Source organism: Solea senegalensis, linkage group LG15 (genome assembly GCF_019176455.1).
Source record: "Solea senegalensis isolate Sse05_10M linkage group LG15, IFAPA_SoseM_1, whole genome shotgun sequence".
NCBI lineage: Eukaryota > Metazoa > Chordata > Actinopteri > Pleuronectiformes > Soleidae > Solea > Solea senegalensis.
Genome location: NC_058035.1, coordinates 9,680,961 through 9,697,971, shown reverse-complemented (window position 1 = coordinate 9,697,971; position 17,011 = coordinate 9,680,961). Strand labels below are relative to the sequence as shown.

Genomic DNA, 17,011 nt, shown 5'->3' with positions numbered 1-17,011 from the left:
ACGCATGCACACACACACACTCAACAATGCCCTTCTGTGTGTCCTCTGTCCTGGAGCGTCTAAAGGTGTGATCATTCCCGATGTCCCTGGAGGTCACTTAAGTCTCTCTCTCTGGAGACTTGAGGCATATCCATAGTGCCCAGTTTTATTTCGTCGTCATTTAAAGTCGTCGTCCTCTTATCCATCGCCGCCACCAACCTTCGCCGGTACGAGACTTCTTTGCTTGGTCTTGTCATTGTCTTCTTTGTCTTTCAGAAGTTTTTTTTAACTTGCAATTCCATCTGGAGTTTTCAGTCAGGAAAGAAAAAAATAATAATTAAAAGAAATAACAAAAAAAAAAGAGGAAAAACATTCTAACTCCTACAGTCAAGAAGGGGATGGGATTTTGGAGTGTGGGAGGGATGGTGGGTAGAGGGAGAGGAGGTGTGAAATTGCTGTGGGTAAAAGGAGATGGAGAAGAGTGTTGGACAGCAGGAAGGTGGAGGGAGAGGAGCTTGTAGGAGCCGAGAAGGGAGGGAGTCACTGGTTCTATCAATTTTCACTGGAGGTGAGCTGCTGAACTGGGAGCTGGAGTTGGAGCGGGTCCCGAAGACGCTTCAGATCCAACTCCACCTGTTGTGGGTGGAGGGATGGATGGGGAGAGAGGGGGAGAGAGGGAGAGAGAGAGACAGAGAGGGAAGGGGGGAGGGGAGTACGAAATTTAGATTAAAGTGTTCGGGGAAATAACATGAGAGTGAATCTAATTACAGTCATTACAACTACGCGAATCCCCCGGTGTGAAATAGAAGCTGTAAACGTCCGTAGCCACCGTACCTCGGCAATATCATCCTTCAGCTTGTTGTACTTCTCAATGTCGAAGCGTGTCCTTTTCACCCCCTTGTGGAAGAACAGCAGATATTGTCTGTCTCTAGCATCGGGGTAAACATACTCCTGCAGGATCCAGAGAGACACAGACAGAGCGCTCAGTAACAGGAAGCACATTTATCAGGTAGCCTGCGTTTTAAGCCGCATTACATTGTTGTCATATCAAAATCTAATGTTCATCTTTCAACTGCAAAGGGCAACAACCAGAGACCAGATCGGCCTTTCAAGCCGCTAAAAATATTGTCATTTAGAACAGGGCATTGTAAAGAGGGAAAGCATTAGTTCCATTATTGTGAGGCTTCTTTCTCAGGTTCTTAGAGGAGTTACTGCAAAATGTTGCTAAAATAATACATGACACATCGCGTTATTTGGCACAAAAATGCATGAAAAGGACAACCGGTGCGTCTACCAGCAGTGGGACTATTAATAAGACTCATCTGATGATAATGTTAACAGTAAGTAGTCAAATATGTCAAAATATGAGAAGAGCTGGATGTGAAATGATTTATAGACCAGCAGTTAATCAAAGACACTCGCTTTACAATACAACAAGAGCAAGTCTCTAAATTTAGGAGGCTGCCACCAAAGGACGCTTGACTCGCTTCTTTGACCTAAATAATTTATGAATATGAATATGCAGAGTTCATGCACCTTTTATGAGGTCAAATTCAATACTTTTCAAGCGCTTTTTAATGTCCATATTCAAGCTCATCCTCACAGATGTCAAAAATGATATACTCAAATCACACTAAAAGAGATGATGATTTTATGCCATTATGTGATTTTAGACATGTCCCTGGTGAGTGCTGGAGATAAACCCACGTTTTTAGGATTGTTAAGTCTTTTTTTACTGATCTATATTACGGCAGAGCAGGTACTAAAAAAAGCACCAGGGACCAGGTACTATTCTAGTGGAGTCGAGTCGAGCTGGTGGAAACACAAACATTAGGATTTGACTGTGTCCTACCTGACGTGTGAGCACAAAGTAGGCATACATGGCCATGGCCGTGCCATAAGTGATGAAGTAGGTTACAGGCTCCATGATATCCCAGGAGTACTCCCACCAGGTGAGCCGGGCCAGGACGCCAAACTGGGTGGCCATGTACGCCATGCCCCCCCACAGCACCCAGGTGGTGCGCCGCTCTGCCTTCTTACTCAACTCCGCCCTCACCTGCACGGCAGTCAGGAACAAAACAGAGACAGTCAGTGAAAGAAGAACGACGTCAAGTTGCAAGTTTGGGTTGAGAGTCTTGTTAGGGAAAAAAAAATAGGATTTTCAGCAACAAAAGCTGCACACAAACCGATAAGAGCAGATTATCTTAGGCCCTTGTTCAAAGATTAAGGCTTAATTATCATGAGATGAACTATTCTGTTGTGATCACAAATTGATTATGTCATTACAGGAACGATAACTTCATTGTTTTGCTAATTTCCCAACTTGACAGCTCCTTCACTATCACTAATGACTCAACTGGCCACGCCCCCTTTAACCAGTCATTCTTACAGACTAAATAGGAACAAAGCCTGGTATCCTAATGCTAATGTTGCAGTGTGTAACCTTTGGTGATTTTAATTTGAAAGTGTTTTGCATACATGTTTTGTATACACGGGCAGGGCATGGGTGAGGTTGCTTGAGAACGAGAAGCGTTTGTCCCGTCTGATTTTTTGAGCAGTAGAAGTCGCTTCTCCATCACTCCCACCATCACCTTTCCTTTTTTGGAACTCAAGTTTCTTAGTCTAATTTTATTCTTAACTTGTTAAATTGCTTTTGAGAAGAGGGAGACAGGCAAAGTGATTTTTCTGCATGTGTTTCAAACTTCTTCCATCCTGTGTCTGTCTTGTGATCATATTAATGACTTCCTGTGTGCAGTGGGGGAATGTTGCCAGGCAACACAAGATCTAAACACCGCCTATATTGTGAGTCATGTGAAACCGAAAGTCTTAACAAGTGGTTTGGAGCTAACAAACATTTATTTATATTTAAAATACATTTTTAAAAAAAAGCAACTACAGGCCCTCATGCTTTTTTTCTTTACAGGGTCACATTTACACTCTACAACTTTTCAGAAATGAAACTGTTAATACAGTACAACAACAACGGAAATGTTAATCATGTCATTGAAAGGACCTTTTCTAGGGGGCGGAGTTGAGAGTTGAGGTCCTCCAGTCGTCCAATCAGCTCACGCTCTTTGCTAAGTTGGTGCTCCTCGATGCGCAGGGTGGTGTAAAGCTGCTGCACCAGGAACTTGACATCACTGAGCCTCTCTGCCTCCTCGTGGGGGAGTATTTCTATAACACACACACACACACACACACAATACACTGCATCTTTTAACAATAAAACCTTATGACCGTTAACTCAGGTGACCCCAATCACAACCAAATCATTTGCAGCAAAAAAAGAGTACAGACTTTAGCTTTACGGCGCCAGACCTCACCTCTTCTCGGTGGCCGCACGAGGTATGTGGTGTCATTAATGACGAGGTTGAAGTCATCCAGCAGCAGGATGTCTATACCTGTGGAGGAGGCAACCCTTGCTCCATCTGGATGGGGGGGAAAGAGAGAGAGCATGTAAGATGGAGCATTGACGGTGATCCACTTAAAAACACACCGTTCACTTCTCTTCACAATAAGATACAATGATGTGTGATTACAGTGAGAGGTCAAAGCAGACGCACTCACACACTAAGATTGTAAAGTGGCAGTTGATCCTGCATAATGAGTCCTCGGAGCAGAGTGAGGGGTGAAAAATCCCTTCATGGTTCTTGCTTTGGCATTAAATTATGGAGAAAGGCCAGCACTGCAGCAACACTTAATAGCCTCAAAAATACAAGACCACTTGAAAGCATGTAAGGGCATATCGATGTAACCCGCTGGACTAAACGAACATGATTGACGCGTGTATGTGTGTTTGCGTGCATACCTATGGAGTAGATGGCTACCCGGTCAATGCCTCTGTCCTCTGCCTGGAGCTGTTGCAGGAAAACTCCCACACAGTCACTGAGAGGCTTGAGGGTGAACTGGCAGCGCTCTCGCCTGGAAGGCAACGTGACTGAGATCACCGGCAGCCCATTCTGATAAGCCACCGTCACCTCTGAGGGGAGAGAGGAAAAACACGAGTCAGACAAAATGTCACAAATGCAGAAAACTCTACTGGACCACTGAAGTGTGCTTTCATGTATCCAAATAAACTTTAATAATAACGCATTAGTAGCCGTTTGTTGTTTGTTTTGCTTTTGGTTATAGTTAGGCTTAGCTTCTTATAAATAATTAGCTTTTAAATATGCAGAACAATGGCCAACTTAATTTTTTCTTGCCTTCCCTGGAGGGTTTTATGACAATTCTCCCTCACAAAGTCTTTTAAATGTGAACATTAAATGAATATCAGCTGACTGTTTGGGAACATTTATGTCTCTAACTTGCAGTCTGCCGGTTAACACCACACTGTCCACGACAACATAACCACACACTTCAGGTTCTGATATTCTGATGCTCCATCCATCAGTGAGCTACATGTAGGGCTGGGTAATATGGCCAAAACATTATCATGCTTTTAAAAAAAGTCAATATAGGTGTTGTCATGATAAAATATCGTATAGTATGAAAGTTGAAGAAAGCAGTTAATTGTGGTTTATCAAATTCTTTCTGTTTACAGAGTGCATAAATGATGCATTATATAGATTTAAGAGATTTAAGAAAGTGACACCCCAGTTTGTTGCTAGTTACTGATCACCCGGCTATAATAACGACATGTATCACCTGAGGGCTGCAGGGGAGCTGAGGCCAATCCCTGCTGACAGGTGCAGAGAGGTGGAGCCCACTGTCTGTCACAGAGCTGATTTAAAGCAACAAACATTCACGCCGACAGGAAATTAGGAGCCTCTAGTCAATCAAACCTGCACAACTATGGATTGTGGGAGGAGGTGATGTAAGAAAACAGGGGAAACCTTCAAACTCCACACAGACAGTCACAGAAACTTCACACACTGTGGTGACTGCAACCGAACAAAAGTGTGTGTTTAAATAAACCATTTCTTCTGACCACACACACACACCCAGTAGAGGGCAGAACAGCAGCAGCAGCTCCACCTGTTGGAGTTCAACAACAAAGCAACTGAACCAAGACAAATAGGAGACGTCCAAAATCCAGTATCTGCAACGCGACAGTTAACTACAGCGAATGCCTTGAGAGTTATTAGTAAAACCTATATGAATTCTGACTTGATACATCTCCAAATACGGGAGAGAGCTTTTCTGCCAAAAACAAGCCCTTGTTGGTCTGTTAATCCCCGAGAATCAATGTGGCATAAAATTGCTCGCCCTCTCCTCACAGAGCTGTCATAACTGTGATTCACTGATGACAAATATTGATATTTATCACTCCCATAGAAAGACTTAAAAAAAACAAACTCTGGTGCGGTGGGGCCTACAATCAAAAAGACCTTGAGCTACACATCATGAACCACTCATTCCTTTCACCTTTTTATAGCAGCAAATACAAGAAAAAAGGACGGGAACAAATCAGTCGAGAACACACAGGAATACATTTTGAATTTCGGGAGGGGGGGGATTTTGTGTGCTCGGAGCCTTCATCTACAGTATATGTGCTAGTTTCTAGGGATGCTCCATACCACCTTTTCTTGCCTGATACCCATCAATCATTTGTAATTTGTAATCATCTGTTAAGCTATCTTTCTTCTTTTATTTCAAAATAGCTCACAGGATCACTGCAAACACCTGCAGCTCTCATCTCTCTATATAGTATTTAGCATAGCAAAGGTTTTTTGTATCTCATATTTTTATTTCTGACATGTGATCCAGTGATTTTGAACAGTTTATGATATTGATATTAATCCTAAATATCGCACCCTAGTAGTTTCCTTTTTGCAACATACAGCCTAACCTCCGTCTTGTTCCGCCGCAGGTTTGGCCGTGGCTGCCGTATTAATAATGGTTTGTGCTGCAGCTCTACTGGTCAGTAACTGGTTTTAATGAGCCTGCACAGCATATTGTATTATCATACTGAGTGGCCCCTGATGCCAGAGCAATGCATCAATGCAGAGGGCTGCAAGCGCACAGAGCGGAGAGATCTAAGCTGCCGTATTACACCCAACAACCTCTCCCTCCTGCTCAGCGCCACTGCAGTGAATCAGCAGATCTCTGCTTGGGCTCGCACCAAGAAGTGAGGGGATCATCGTGTGGCACAGGCAGCGCGAGGCGGGCCTGGTTTCAGGAGCGTCTCGACCATGTCCAAAGACAAAGAGCTGCAGACGTCTCATTTCACAGCGACTTCGGTGACAGTTTGAAACTTAAGCCTAACCGTCTGTGCCGCTCTCCTCATGCATTTGTCCTCCCTTATCCTAGCATCGCGGGCAGATTATTAAGGGTGTGAGCATCGTGTGCCCATCTCTGCTCCAAGGCTACATCTATTGAAGCTCACTTTACAATGAAATCAGATTGCCCTTCTCCTTTCAATCCCCCGACCTATCCATCTCTCCCACATTCACACTTCCCATGTCTCCTGCCTCTCACACAGATGAGCAGATGCTTCCCCGAGACAAGATTTTATATTAATGGCTGAGGGCTGTTAACTCCAAATGAACCTCTGCTGTCTGATTGATGCGGATAAAATATTCTCTTGTGAACCCCTTTTTAGTGGATTGGGGGGGCAGGGGGCTGTAAGGGAAACCCCTTTGTGAGGCCTTACCTTCTGGAGCAGCGGAGGAACACAACAGTCTCTGACCATGCCATGATGGGCTGCCCCTCCAAACCTGCAGACAGAAAAAGAAACCTGGTTATTAGTCTTCATCTTTCATTTCTATTCTAGATCAGCAACAATGCATCGTCCTCCTCATCCATGCTTTTTACTTCACCCATTTGTGAGGATGACATTATTATTATGCAACAAAATGACTCAGTCTGTTCCAGTTTAAAGAAATGTTGCTCCGTGCAGAGCCACACCCAACACACACAAAAGGAACAGCTCTAAGGAAATATTCTACAACAGGCTGCTCCTGGTCTCTCTCTCTCTCTCTCTCTTTTCTGTCTCTACGTCGCCTCAATCTTTCAAAAACAGCAACAGCGTAGTTATGTATGAATTCTGGTTTTGTCACAGACGAGACAGAGGTGGGGTAGAGGATGAACAAAGCTGGGGGAATCCCTCTTTTTTTTGGGTTATTAAATGCTTAGAACGTTTTCAATTACAGGATTCATCATGTTTTTCTGGTGAGCCATGAGGGAGCCTTTTAAGGTATCAGACAGGCAGACAGGCAGATTTCTCCCCATGCTTACACGGCAAAGAGGGGAGAGGATGAGACTGCAGAGGGCCAACTGTCCCAAATATGAGCCATGTGTTATATGACACTGTGGTGTTTTATATTAATGTGTTCACGGGGTACAAGTATATTAAATTTCCCCACGGTGGGAGCACAGCATCACCACTCAATACCAAACACATTAAGTGATCCTTCAGTCAACAGACCTGACTGTTTGCTACTAGGACTCCAGCCTCAGTGTACAACTGTTGTAATTTTAGATTTACAAAACATGATAAATATAATAAACTGACCCTTACTGTGCTGAATCCCAAACAGCAGAGAAGCTCTTACCGTTCCTATTTTTACACTGCACTGACAGTTATGGACCACAGAGACTAAAGACATGTCTGTGTGTGTGTTTGTTTTTGTGTGTATGCAGTCAGATACTGACTCAGTGGTAAATCTAGAAGAATGTTTTCATGATAGGACCCAAAGATGCAGTTTTAGACCATTTATTCTACTATGTACATCACTGTGTGCTGTTTATAACATCACAACTTGAAAAGGTCATAAAAATTGGAATTTCCATTCAAGAGTCAGAGATATACGACAACCAAGAGCTGTGTGAACATAAAATAAAAAATTTAAAAGATTATACATTATAACATGAACTATACGATGACAGAGGGACCGCCCACTAATCCCAGCACCAACCTGACCAAAACCGCTGCCAATCAACCACTGCCGAATAAAAGCCCTTGCTGTCAATCACGGTATGTGACTTTCAGTCAATTCCCCAATTCCCCACAGTTGTTTATAGTCAGACGGTTCAAAACAGTCAGACTGCTGCACTCCCGCTGACCCTAAAAATTAGCAGTAAACATTTCGACAGCGGAACGTGAGTGACATTAATTAGCAATGAGCTGTTAACCTGCATGCTGTCAGCTCTGGATCTTTACTGCTGTGTCCCGAGGATGCAACACCGACTATTTACTACCACTATACAGAGGGATGCATAGACAGAGCGGAGATGTTATACATCGAAACATAAAATGACTACTGCAGTCCTGATGTGAGACTTCTACAGCAAACTGTGTATATGTGTCTACACATGTGCACTGTAAAAACCTAATGTTGACACCTCCTGGCCAAGGATTAGTGAATGATGCATAGTGGAATGTGTGTCTGTGTCTGTGCTGATCAGATGATACGCTGAGAGAGGCCTGTTTTTAAAGTCAGGAGGAAAGGTTTCATCATCAAGACAGGCACAGCATCACCCGCACAGCTAATTAATCACACATACGCAAATACAAAGCTAAAGTGTGTGTGCGTCCATCTGTGCAGAGACATGGATAAGTGAATGTACCTCTGCATGTGTGTGTGTGTGTGTGTGTACAGGTAGTGGGTGTATGTGTGATTGTGTGTCCACCCGTCAGTTCACCAGCCTGTTTGTCAGCGGTAGTTGCAAAGCGACCGAGCGATCTTTACCACACTCCTCTTCCTCCTCCTCCTCGGCACACAGCCCCTGAAACGCTGCCTGAAATATTTAACAGCAGCAGTCAATAGCACAGCAACCTTGGAATCAATGTCACGTGGCTAAGAGAGGGAGAACAAGAAAGAAAGGGGGGGCATGGAGGATGGCCACTGAGATGGACAGATGAACTGAAGAGAGAGGAAAGTGTGCAGGAGGAGGAATGTTGTGAGGATAAATGGAGGAGCAGCAGGGGAGCGATAGAGATAAATAAAGGTTGGAGTAAAAGGGTGCCTACGTCGCTAACCATGTGCTGCTGCATATACTGTATTCTGCAGCAGACAACCCCTCCACACTGAAACGTGACTTTAGTATGTGTGTGTGTGTGTGAGAGGGAGAGAGAGGGAGAGAGAGAGAGTAGATGAGATGATGGCTAGAAGGACGCAAACTAGAAGAAAGAAGGCAGAGAGAAGAGGGGGAGATGAAATACAAAGAGAGAGAAAAGAGTATGAGGGAAGGCAGCTGGAGGAAGGAGAGGAACAGTAGACTTGGGAGGAGGAGGGAGGGAGAGCGGGACGTGGGGAGTGCTGATCACTGCAGTAAAGGAATCCCTCGTCTAGAAAGGGGGGTTGCCCCTCAACTTCACCCTCCCTCCTCCATCTCTGTCTTCCACTCACAATGAATCCTGATGTGCTGATTTTGATCGTCTCTCATTTCTCATCTGCACTGCGCTTTAACTTCCGCTGCCTCTTGTGTACGTGTATGTGTGTGTGAGAGAGAGCGAGAGCATTTCCCTTTAATTTAAAAAATAAAAAAAATAATATCTTGTTTGCAGCTAAGCAGAAGCACTGCAAGCAAGGTTGCAATTGATTAAATGGGAAATACTAGTCCAAGTACTGCAGGAGATGAGAGTAAATAAGAAACACTGGGGGGAATATAAGCTTTCTTAATACCAGCTCTCCCCTGCTCTCACATTACTGGTGCTAAAGGGACTGGTAGATTAAACAAACAATTTAAAGGAGAAAAAGAAAATAATGTTCTCCTAATGTTTGTGGCTTTCCCGTGTTTCCAGCACAGCACTATTTGGATGGATCCAAGGTCGTCATTTGTTGTTTTGATGGTGATGGCAGAGACGCGTCAGTCCAATATCTCCCATAGGGGCTGAATTAAATTAAAACCACAAAACAATCCCACACAGATGTGCCAGTTTTCAAGACAGATAACAGAAAAAAAAAACATCACAAAATTATAGTCAAGAGGAAAGTGAAAGCTGATCGACAGCTGAGCTTCGGCCATTGCCAAGTTAATCATCACCCAATTTATAAAATAATGCGTCAAGTTGTTTAATTTAAATATGATGCATCTTGTTAATACTCCAAATGTTCAAACAGTGCATGAAAATGCAAGAAAGATGTCGAAAAAAATCCAGACAGGCCAGAGAAAAGTCACTAATGAATCACTAATGACTGACGCTGTCTGATGCTCCTGCATGCTGACAAACAAAGAGATGATCAGATACTGGTCAAATTTGGATTTTGGAAAGAGAAGAATAACCTCAATATTAAACCCTAAATGTGACATAAATGCTTCGCCTAAATGCAGGCAGCATGCGATGTGATCTATCACTGAGCTGTGACAAGGATGTGTGAATGAGGGCTCCAGATGTCCGCTACAAAGTTCAAGCGTTGTTTCTGAAATGGCTGGTTATAGCTAGACCTGTCTTATTAACAGCCAAGTTGTTGAAAAGAGGAAAAAGACTCTGTCAGACAGACACTAGTGTGAGTAGTTACTCAACGCTGTGATATCAGCATCATAACAGGCACAAGAAGTGGTAATGAGGATTCCCCACTAACAGTGCTTAGTGTTCTGGCTATTGCGGTCGTCATTACAACGTACAATGTGATCAAACTCTAATTGCTGTTTGGCACATCTACACCCACCTACGACTACAGGCACAGTGACTGCATCCATCGATGTAGTCATTTGGCCGCAGCTGCAGACCAGTCGCACAAAGCCATTCATGAAATCACACACCATGTGTGGATGCTGTTCACTCCAACATGAATGCACACGTGCACTTTAATTATCCTTTAATATTACACCTGCTAATCGGAGATGCCTGAGCTCTTATTCTCCCCGCAGTCCATTTTCCTGGCAGAAGTCGTAACGTGTGGACAGATTTAAAGGGGAAAGGGCAGAGATCAGTTCCCTAGTGGCTCAGTCATTGGAGAAAGGCGGTGTGCTCCATCACACTACAATGACAGACAAAGCTTGGAGAGGAATGCATGGTCAAGGTGGGGTCAGAGGGAGGTCACAGTGTGTAGAATGACGGTAGACTTCAGGATAGATCAATAGGAAGGCAGCTCAGAGGAGAGAATAGACGAGGTTCAGGTAGAGAACTCATCCTGCCACACTCCACGAGGTGGACGCAATTTTATGCCAAGCGTTTTCAAGCGGCAGCCAAATTAGAACGCTGTAGCTCAAACACCTTAAACAGAGCTCTCAGAGAAGGTTGCTCTCCTTGTCGCCCCAACCCAACAATGGTGCTTTAGTAACGTTATGACAGACACTGCACTGCTAACCTCCAATAGCCATTGAACAAGTGATGCGGGATGCTCGCATGCATCGCTTTTGCTATTTCTAACACAATTTCAACATTTTCTAATGCAGAATAGAAAATTTCACACACATAAGCTTATATTTCGATACCAAGGTCATCAATATTTGATTATCCAATCACAATCCAGGTTGATTGTTTTGCGTGGCTTTTCTGAAAAAGGGAATTCAGGAGGAAATGTGTGCCGAGTTTGATTCAAAGTTGAAATGTGGACCAAAATATATGGACGCACAATTCGTAGGAAGGAAGGAAATTATTACAGTTGAAAAGCTGATGACTGATGGCTTTTGATGTCAATTTCTTTACTGTTTTCTGATTCGTAGACTAAATTCAACCTCCCACTTAGGGAAACTGGATAAAAAAAAAACTGCTGGCTCACATCTTATAAATTATACAGCGAGTATGTAAGGGGCATTCTGTGTCAGTGCAGTATAGCTGATGTGTCCAGTTTTATATCTTGTTGTGCATCATGTCACCTCCTCTCTCTCTCTCTCTCTCACTCACTCTCTCACTCTCTCTCTTGCTTTCTCTGCTCTAGGGCGAGGTCCAGGTCCTGTCCACTCAGCCTCTTGCAGTCTACAACTCCCCATCATGAGATTGAAAAAACAAAAGCACAAATTCACCTACAGTAGATAAGGCGGCTACGCTGCAATTGCTAGAGAAGAAAGTGGCTTTAAGTCCAGTCAGTGTGTCTGTAGTCGCTGTCATTTCCTCTGCCCAGGAACAATCTTATGTAACAAAAAGGCTGCCATTTATCTCGTCTATGTTCCTCGGGTTGCTGGTAAAAACCATTTAGAGATATGAAATCTGCAGTCACTTTCTTCAGCGGCACAGTATTAAGTAATCTCTGCTCACACAAGGAGAAGGACGCTGTGACAATGCACAGTGTGCCCCGCGAAAGCCCATACCCATCTGATCGCTCCACTGCAATGCAGCGTTGATAGTGAAAGCAACTCTCCCCTGATTAGGCAATGTCAAACATCACACCCCAGTCTGGTTACAGCAAGATAATAAACAGATCCCAATTAATCTGGCGTTCCATTTCAGTAAATTGCCTTTCAGACAATGGCCATGCTTTGATTAATTGATGCTAGCTCATGGCACGCTTGATCCATGGGATAAGATCTCAGCAGTGCATGAGTCCATTTCCATGACACGTGGGCTACTTCAGAAGCACCAGGTGGAGCCCTGACGCACTCGCCACCGCTGACACCAACGACCCCACCTCACTGCACTTCACGGAACCAGCAACACTGTAACCTGATGCATTATTAAACAGCAGTGCAGGCATTCACACACGAGCATAAGGCAACTACAGTGAATCCTCTAAAGATTGAACCCATCTGAGGAGAGGCATTTGCATTTTCCAACGCTCTTCGGTCACTTTTGAGATGAGAGTGAAGTGCAGCGTGTATCTCAAACTGTGTGTCTGTGTGTGTGTGTGTGTGTGTGTGTGTGTGTGCGCGGTCAGTCTGCAGACATGACCCTTTACTGATTGCTCATACACCAGATGGCACTCGCCGGCGCCGCTTGTATCAGGTGTTCATTCCAGTGCAGGTCACGCAATACTTCACTCACCTGCTCCAGCAACTGGATGAAGGGAGTGAAGTTTTTTTTTTACCTTCTTCAATCCCTCAACCCTTTTCACTTTCCCCCCCTTTCTTGAAAGAGATCTGGCTGACATTCACAGACACACAGCTCATCTGAAGAGAACTGTGGCCGCCACTCTGGGACTTTTACAGCTGGCCTGAGGGTCGCACTGGTCTGCACTGTGAACTGGTCAGCTTGACTAGCAATAATGCAGTCAAGCAGGAATGAGTTGTTGAACCCCAGGATGCATGCTGGAGGCACACATCTTACACTGGTCAGAGTGTTAAGCTGAGTCTGAGTGAGAGTGAGAGACCTAACCACTGAAGCCGCTAAGTGATGTGACCAGGTCAGTCAAAAGCAGAAGTGTGTATGTTTGACAATTTTGTAATACTTTCGATCTACTACTATTATCCTATAATCTATATTTAACTATTATCATTTAATTATCATATTATTTAAATTTTGAAAAGTGTAGGATACCCTTTTTCCAGTGAGTTTTTAACTGTTTTACTAGTTAACTGTTAACTAGTACCCTACACTAGAACAGCGCAGACTTCCAATCAAGGCCCATACTACACTCTTCTGACACCAAAATTAAACGTGTCCTTCCCTTGCTCCATGCTCCACGACACCATTAGGTTTTGTGAAAACCAGTTTCGTAGTTTTTGGTGATTCTGCTCACAGGCAAACAGACGAACACACAAAAGACAAAGACCTTTGGCAAAGAGAATGAGAGCTAGTTGACTTAGTCAACAGTCAAATTCCCAACTTGCATCCTTTTATCAACAAAGGTGATCGTGATATGTGAAAAGGTGAAGACCTGCAGCTCTTCTGCATCACACGCCAATAAATGCTGCTGAATAATCCCGGCTCAAACTGGGATTATCCTCTTTTTTCTTTCTTTCTCTTCCCACCAGCAGCAGCAGCAGTCAGAAAGCCTTGCTGTCCTTCTTCACATGCCAACATTGTAATTATCTGCTTGAAAAGAGAGCAGATCTACATTTAGCACCAACATTTTCTGTTGATTCTGGACACATTAATTAATTAAAGTGGAACTTGGAAGATAAAACATACATTTTAAATTGAGAAATAAATTACCAGCTATTTGCGCTGCCTAAGCCAGAACAAATTACCACTTTACTGCTTCACCTGCTGAAACTGCTTTGGGGAGCTTAAAAACAGCAATATTTCTCCCTGATGTTTGAGGATTTATCCAGTAGAAAACAACTTCTTTTTTTAAAGTAGTTTTTGTGGCATCGCACAAAACTCTGAATAAAAATGCTCGTGCTCATGTTCAGAGCCCATGCTTAGTACAAGGTCATCATCGCCAGTTTATCTCATCTATAATGCTGAAGGGCACAAGATGCTCCACTTTCCCCATTTTCTGCTTCGTGTCTTGCAAGGCTTCCAAAATCTGTCTCCGAAAGATGTTCCCGACAAAGGGCACAAACTCTGTTACTCATGACTAACTGTAGTGAGAGTGAATTATATATTCCAAAACTTCTGTTATAGTGATCGTAAAAAGTCATTCCTGGTTACTTCTACCCATTTAAATTTGCTTTACTAAATCCTTTCCATTTAACGCATACGGCTGTCGAGAGGCACAAGGGAGTTTTTTGTTCTTCTTCGGTAGAGAATCTCTCCAATTAACTGTCAGCTGAGAAAAAACGTGGAGTAAGATTCAATAATGAAAATGTCCAATTTGAATTTCAAGGCAGGATGACTGAATCTTGACTGCGTTTTTTTGTTGTTGTTGTTTACTCGTTCAGCGTTTAGCGAGCAGTGAGGTGAACTAAAATTTGTAGTATTGTTTGACTAATGGGCCAAACCGATGGTAACGCACCGCTTTAATGTGCAGGTATTAAAACAAAACACCTGGCCGGACTACAGAATGCAGGGGAGAGAAGGGCATGCAATAAATCATGGGCTAAGCAAAGATCTGTCTTCACAATTCAAAGCTGGAAAAAAAGCTAATTGCGCAGTGTAATGGCAATAGCAAAATCACACCATCCATTTTTATGTTGTTTCCCCGATAAACGTTGCTTTATTTCTGTTCTTCTCTCAGTGCCTGGGACAGGGGTTTCGTGGGGAAAAATAATGACCCAAGTTACAGCCCATAGGAACTGCATTATTACGTACCCAAAAAAACAACAACGAGAACAGCAGTGACCAAATAGCTATACTAATTTTTATTCAGGGGCAGGTATTACGACACAGCATAACCCATGGTTTTCTTAATTTAAGTCTGGAAGAATAAGAAAAACTCTCAACTCATAGCATCTGAGACCGATTAGAAAGACTTGTAATACCTGTACATTGTGTGTTGATGTAACAGTTGCTCCCATAAATGGTCAAACATCAGCTAGTGCAGTGTCGTGCCAATATTCCCCTGATGCAGCGCTGAATGTTTGCTCCTCTGAGTGTGTGTGGTGACATTCAGAGCAACATACAATGTCTCCCAGACTGCTGTTATTTATGGAGCAGAGCCGGGGAATTCCTTTTGAGGAACTTTGACGGTCTTCTCCCTACACACAGCGTGATCTTCAGAGGTTTCATGTCCATAGGTTTTTAGATGTTATATCTTTTTCTTGTCCTTCTTCTTCCGTCTGACAAACCAGTGTCATCAGTGTTCATTTTCAGATTCTGGGTCACAAGAGGCAATAACAAGCCAATTAGGAGCGATAAGCCACAACTTTAGAAACGTGGATTTTCCCGTTGAATACCCTGTAGTGTAAATTAGCCTTGAGAGGACATCTCTCTCTGCACTGTAAAGGGGCCAAGGTCAGAGTTCAACTCTGTTTCTGCAGCGTTTAATGTCCAGCCTTTGAGCCACTGGTCCATGGAGAGACTCCAGGAAGTCTGGAAAAAAACTGAAGCAACAGCAGTGCAACTCTCTGCCCTCTTTGGTGGTGTCAGCAAGTCTGTCCGAGTTTGACTTTGCTGCAGTCCACATGGACATTTGGCATGCTAAAACACCGGAGCAGGAAATGAACGCAACTCAGACAGACTGACAATGCTGAAAGACCTGCAGCACAACAACTCGCTCATACTGAACACAGCAACATACAGCGCTCTTCATAAAGATACCTACTATAGCGAGACTGTTGGTTTACACCCTCAGTTTGTCTATGATTAGAATATTTTAGTCAAGCTGCAAGAAGGCGGTGACAGCTCTTTTGTGTCGTGTTGAGTTTCCACTGAGCCCTACACTCACTTTCAAGTGTTTTAGTGGGAGAGTATGACGTACAGTACATGGAGACTATGTGACTGGCTGCCCAAGCAAATTCCTAGAGGCATTTCAGTGACTAGGTTTACAGGGATAGATGGTATACTGTAACAATAATACAATATTTATCTGAAAAAGACAATGCCTTGAGGTCATACTCTAAAGATTTTCCCAACTCATACCGATCTTCACGTGAAAGATCTGATATTGGTTCATACAATCTTGAGATCAATATTTTAATACAGACTCTATCCTCTGCATGAAATCGAATCAGCAGCTGGTGAGTCAGGATCAAATCAAATCAGTTCAGGACACCAGTGCAAATACCCAGCCCTGGTGAAAAAGCAATTATCAAATCATGGTTTGGAGTCTTCTGATGCACGAGGTGGGCACGTCTATGTCTTCAATCAGATTATAAACTGTATCATAAATAAGTAGACACATACAACGATCATCTCCGCAGGCCACTGTGAACCTGCACTACCACAGGTGACCTTTAAGGGACCCGAGAGGCAAAGGGTCCAAAACAGAAATACAGAGCCTGACCATCCACTTTAGTACTAATAGCCCCATTAATGGAGGCATCTCTTCCACGAGACAGAAGTAAATGGATGAATAAACCCAGAGAGCCATTGTGACTGACTTATGGTAGCATGTTCTCAGTTAACCTTGCGGAGAGTCCCTACATCATTTTTTGTGAGGATGCATAAATGAAGCTGTGTCACTCTCTTGACAGGACCAAGGCTCAACACTCAGTGAGACAAAGTCTTGTTAGTATGAAATCATGTCGGTGTTAAAATGAATTAACGCAGAGCCCTTGTTAAAGACTTTGGAGATATACCGTGTTCGTGGAACAACAGCATGTCATTATCTTGTTGTGTCAGATTGTTAATAAGAACAAAAGCTTCACCCTAAGCCATTCACAGATCCTGCACCGTGTGGAAGAGTCAGGAAGAGCTTGCTCTCAAACAGACTACATACGGTTG

At 43.4% G+C, this 17,011-nt stretch overlaps 1 protein-coding gene across 2 annotated transcripts in view; it reads right to left on the bottom strand.

The window, feature by feature from the left end:
* Positions 1-17,011, bottom strand: part of mcu (mitochondrial calcium uniporter) — a 51,315-nt gene continuing 34,304 nt past the window's right edge. For both annotated transcript variants that reach the window (XM_044046047.1, XM_044046048.1), the window contains exons 3-9: positions 6,572-6,635; positions 3,788-3,958; positions 3,303-3,407; positions 2,993-3,153; positions 1,832-2,035; positions 814-930; positions 1-612 (exon numbers count right to left, since the gene is read on the bottom strand). In XM_044046047.1, the coding sequence (XP_043901982.1) occupies positions 532-612; positions 814-930; positions 1,832-2,035; positions 2,993-3,153; positions 3,303-3,407; positions 3,788-3,958; positions 6,572-6,635 (903 nt within the window). In that variant the 3' untranslated portion in view covers positions 1-531. The remainder of the gene's footprint in view (positions 613-813; positions 931-1,831; positions 2,036-2,992; positions 3,154-3,302; positions 3,408-3,787; positions 3,959-6,571; positions 6,636-17,011) is intronic.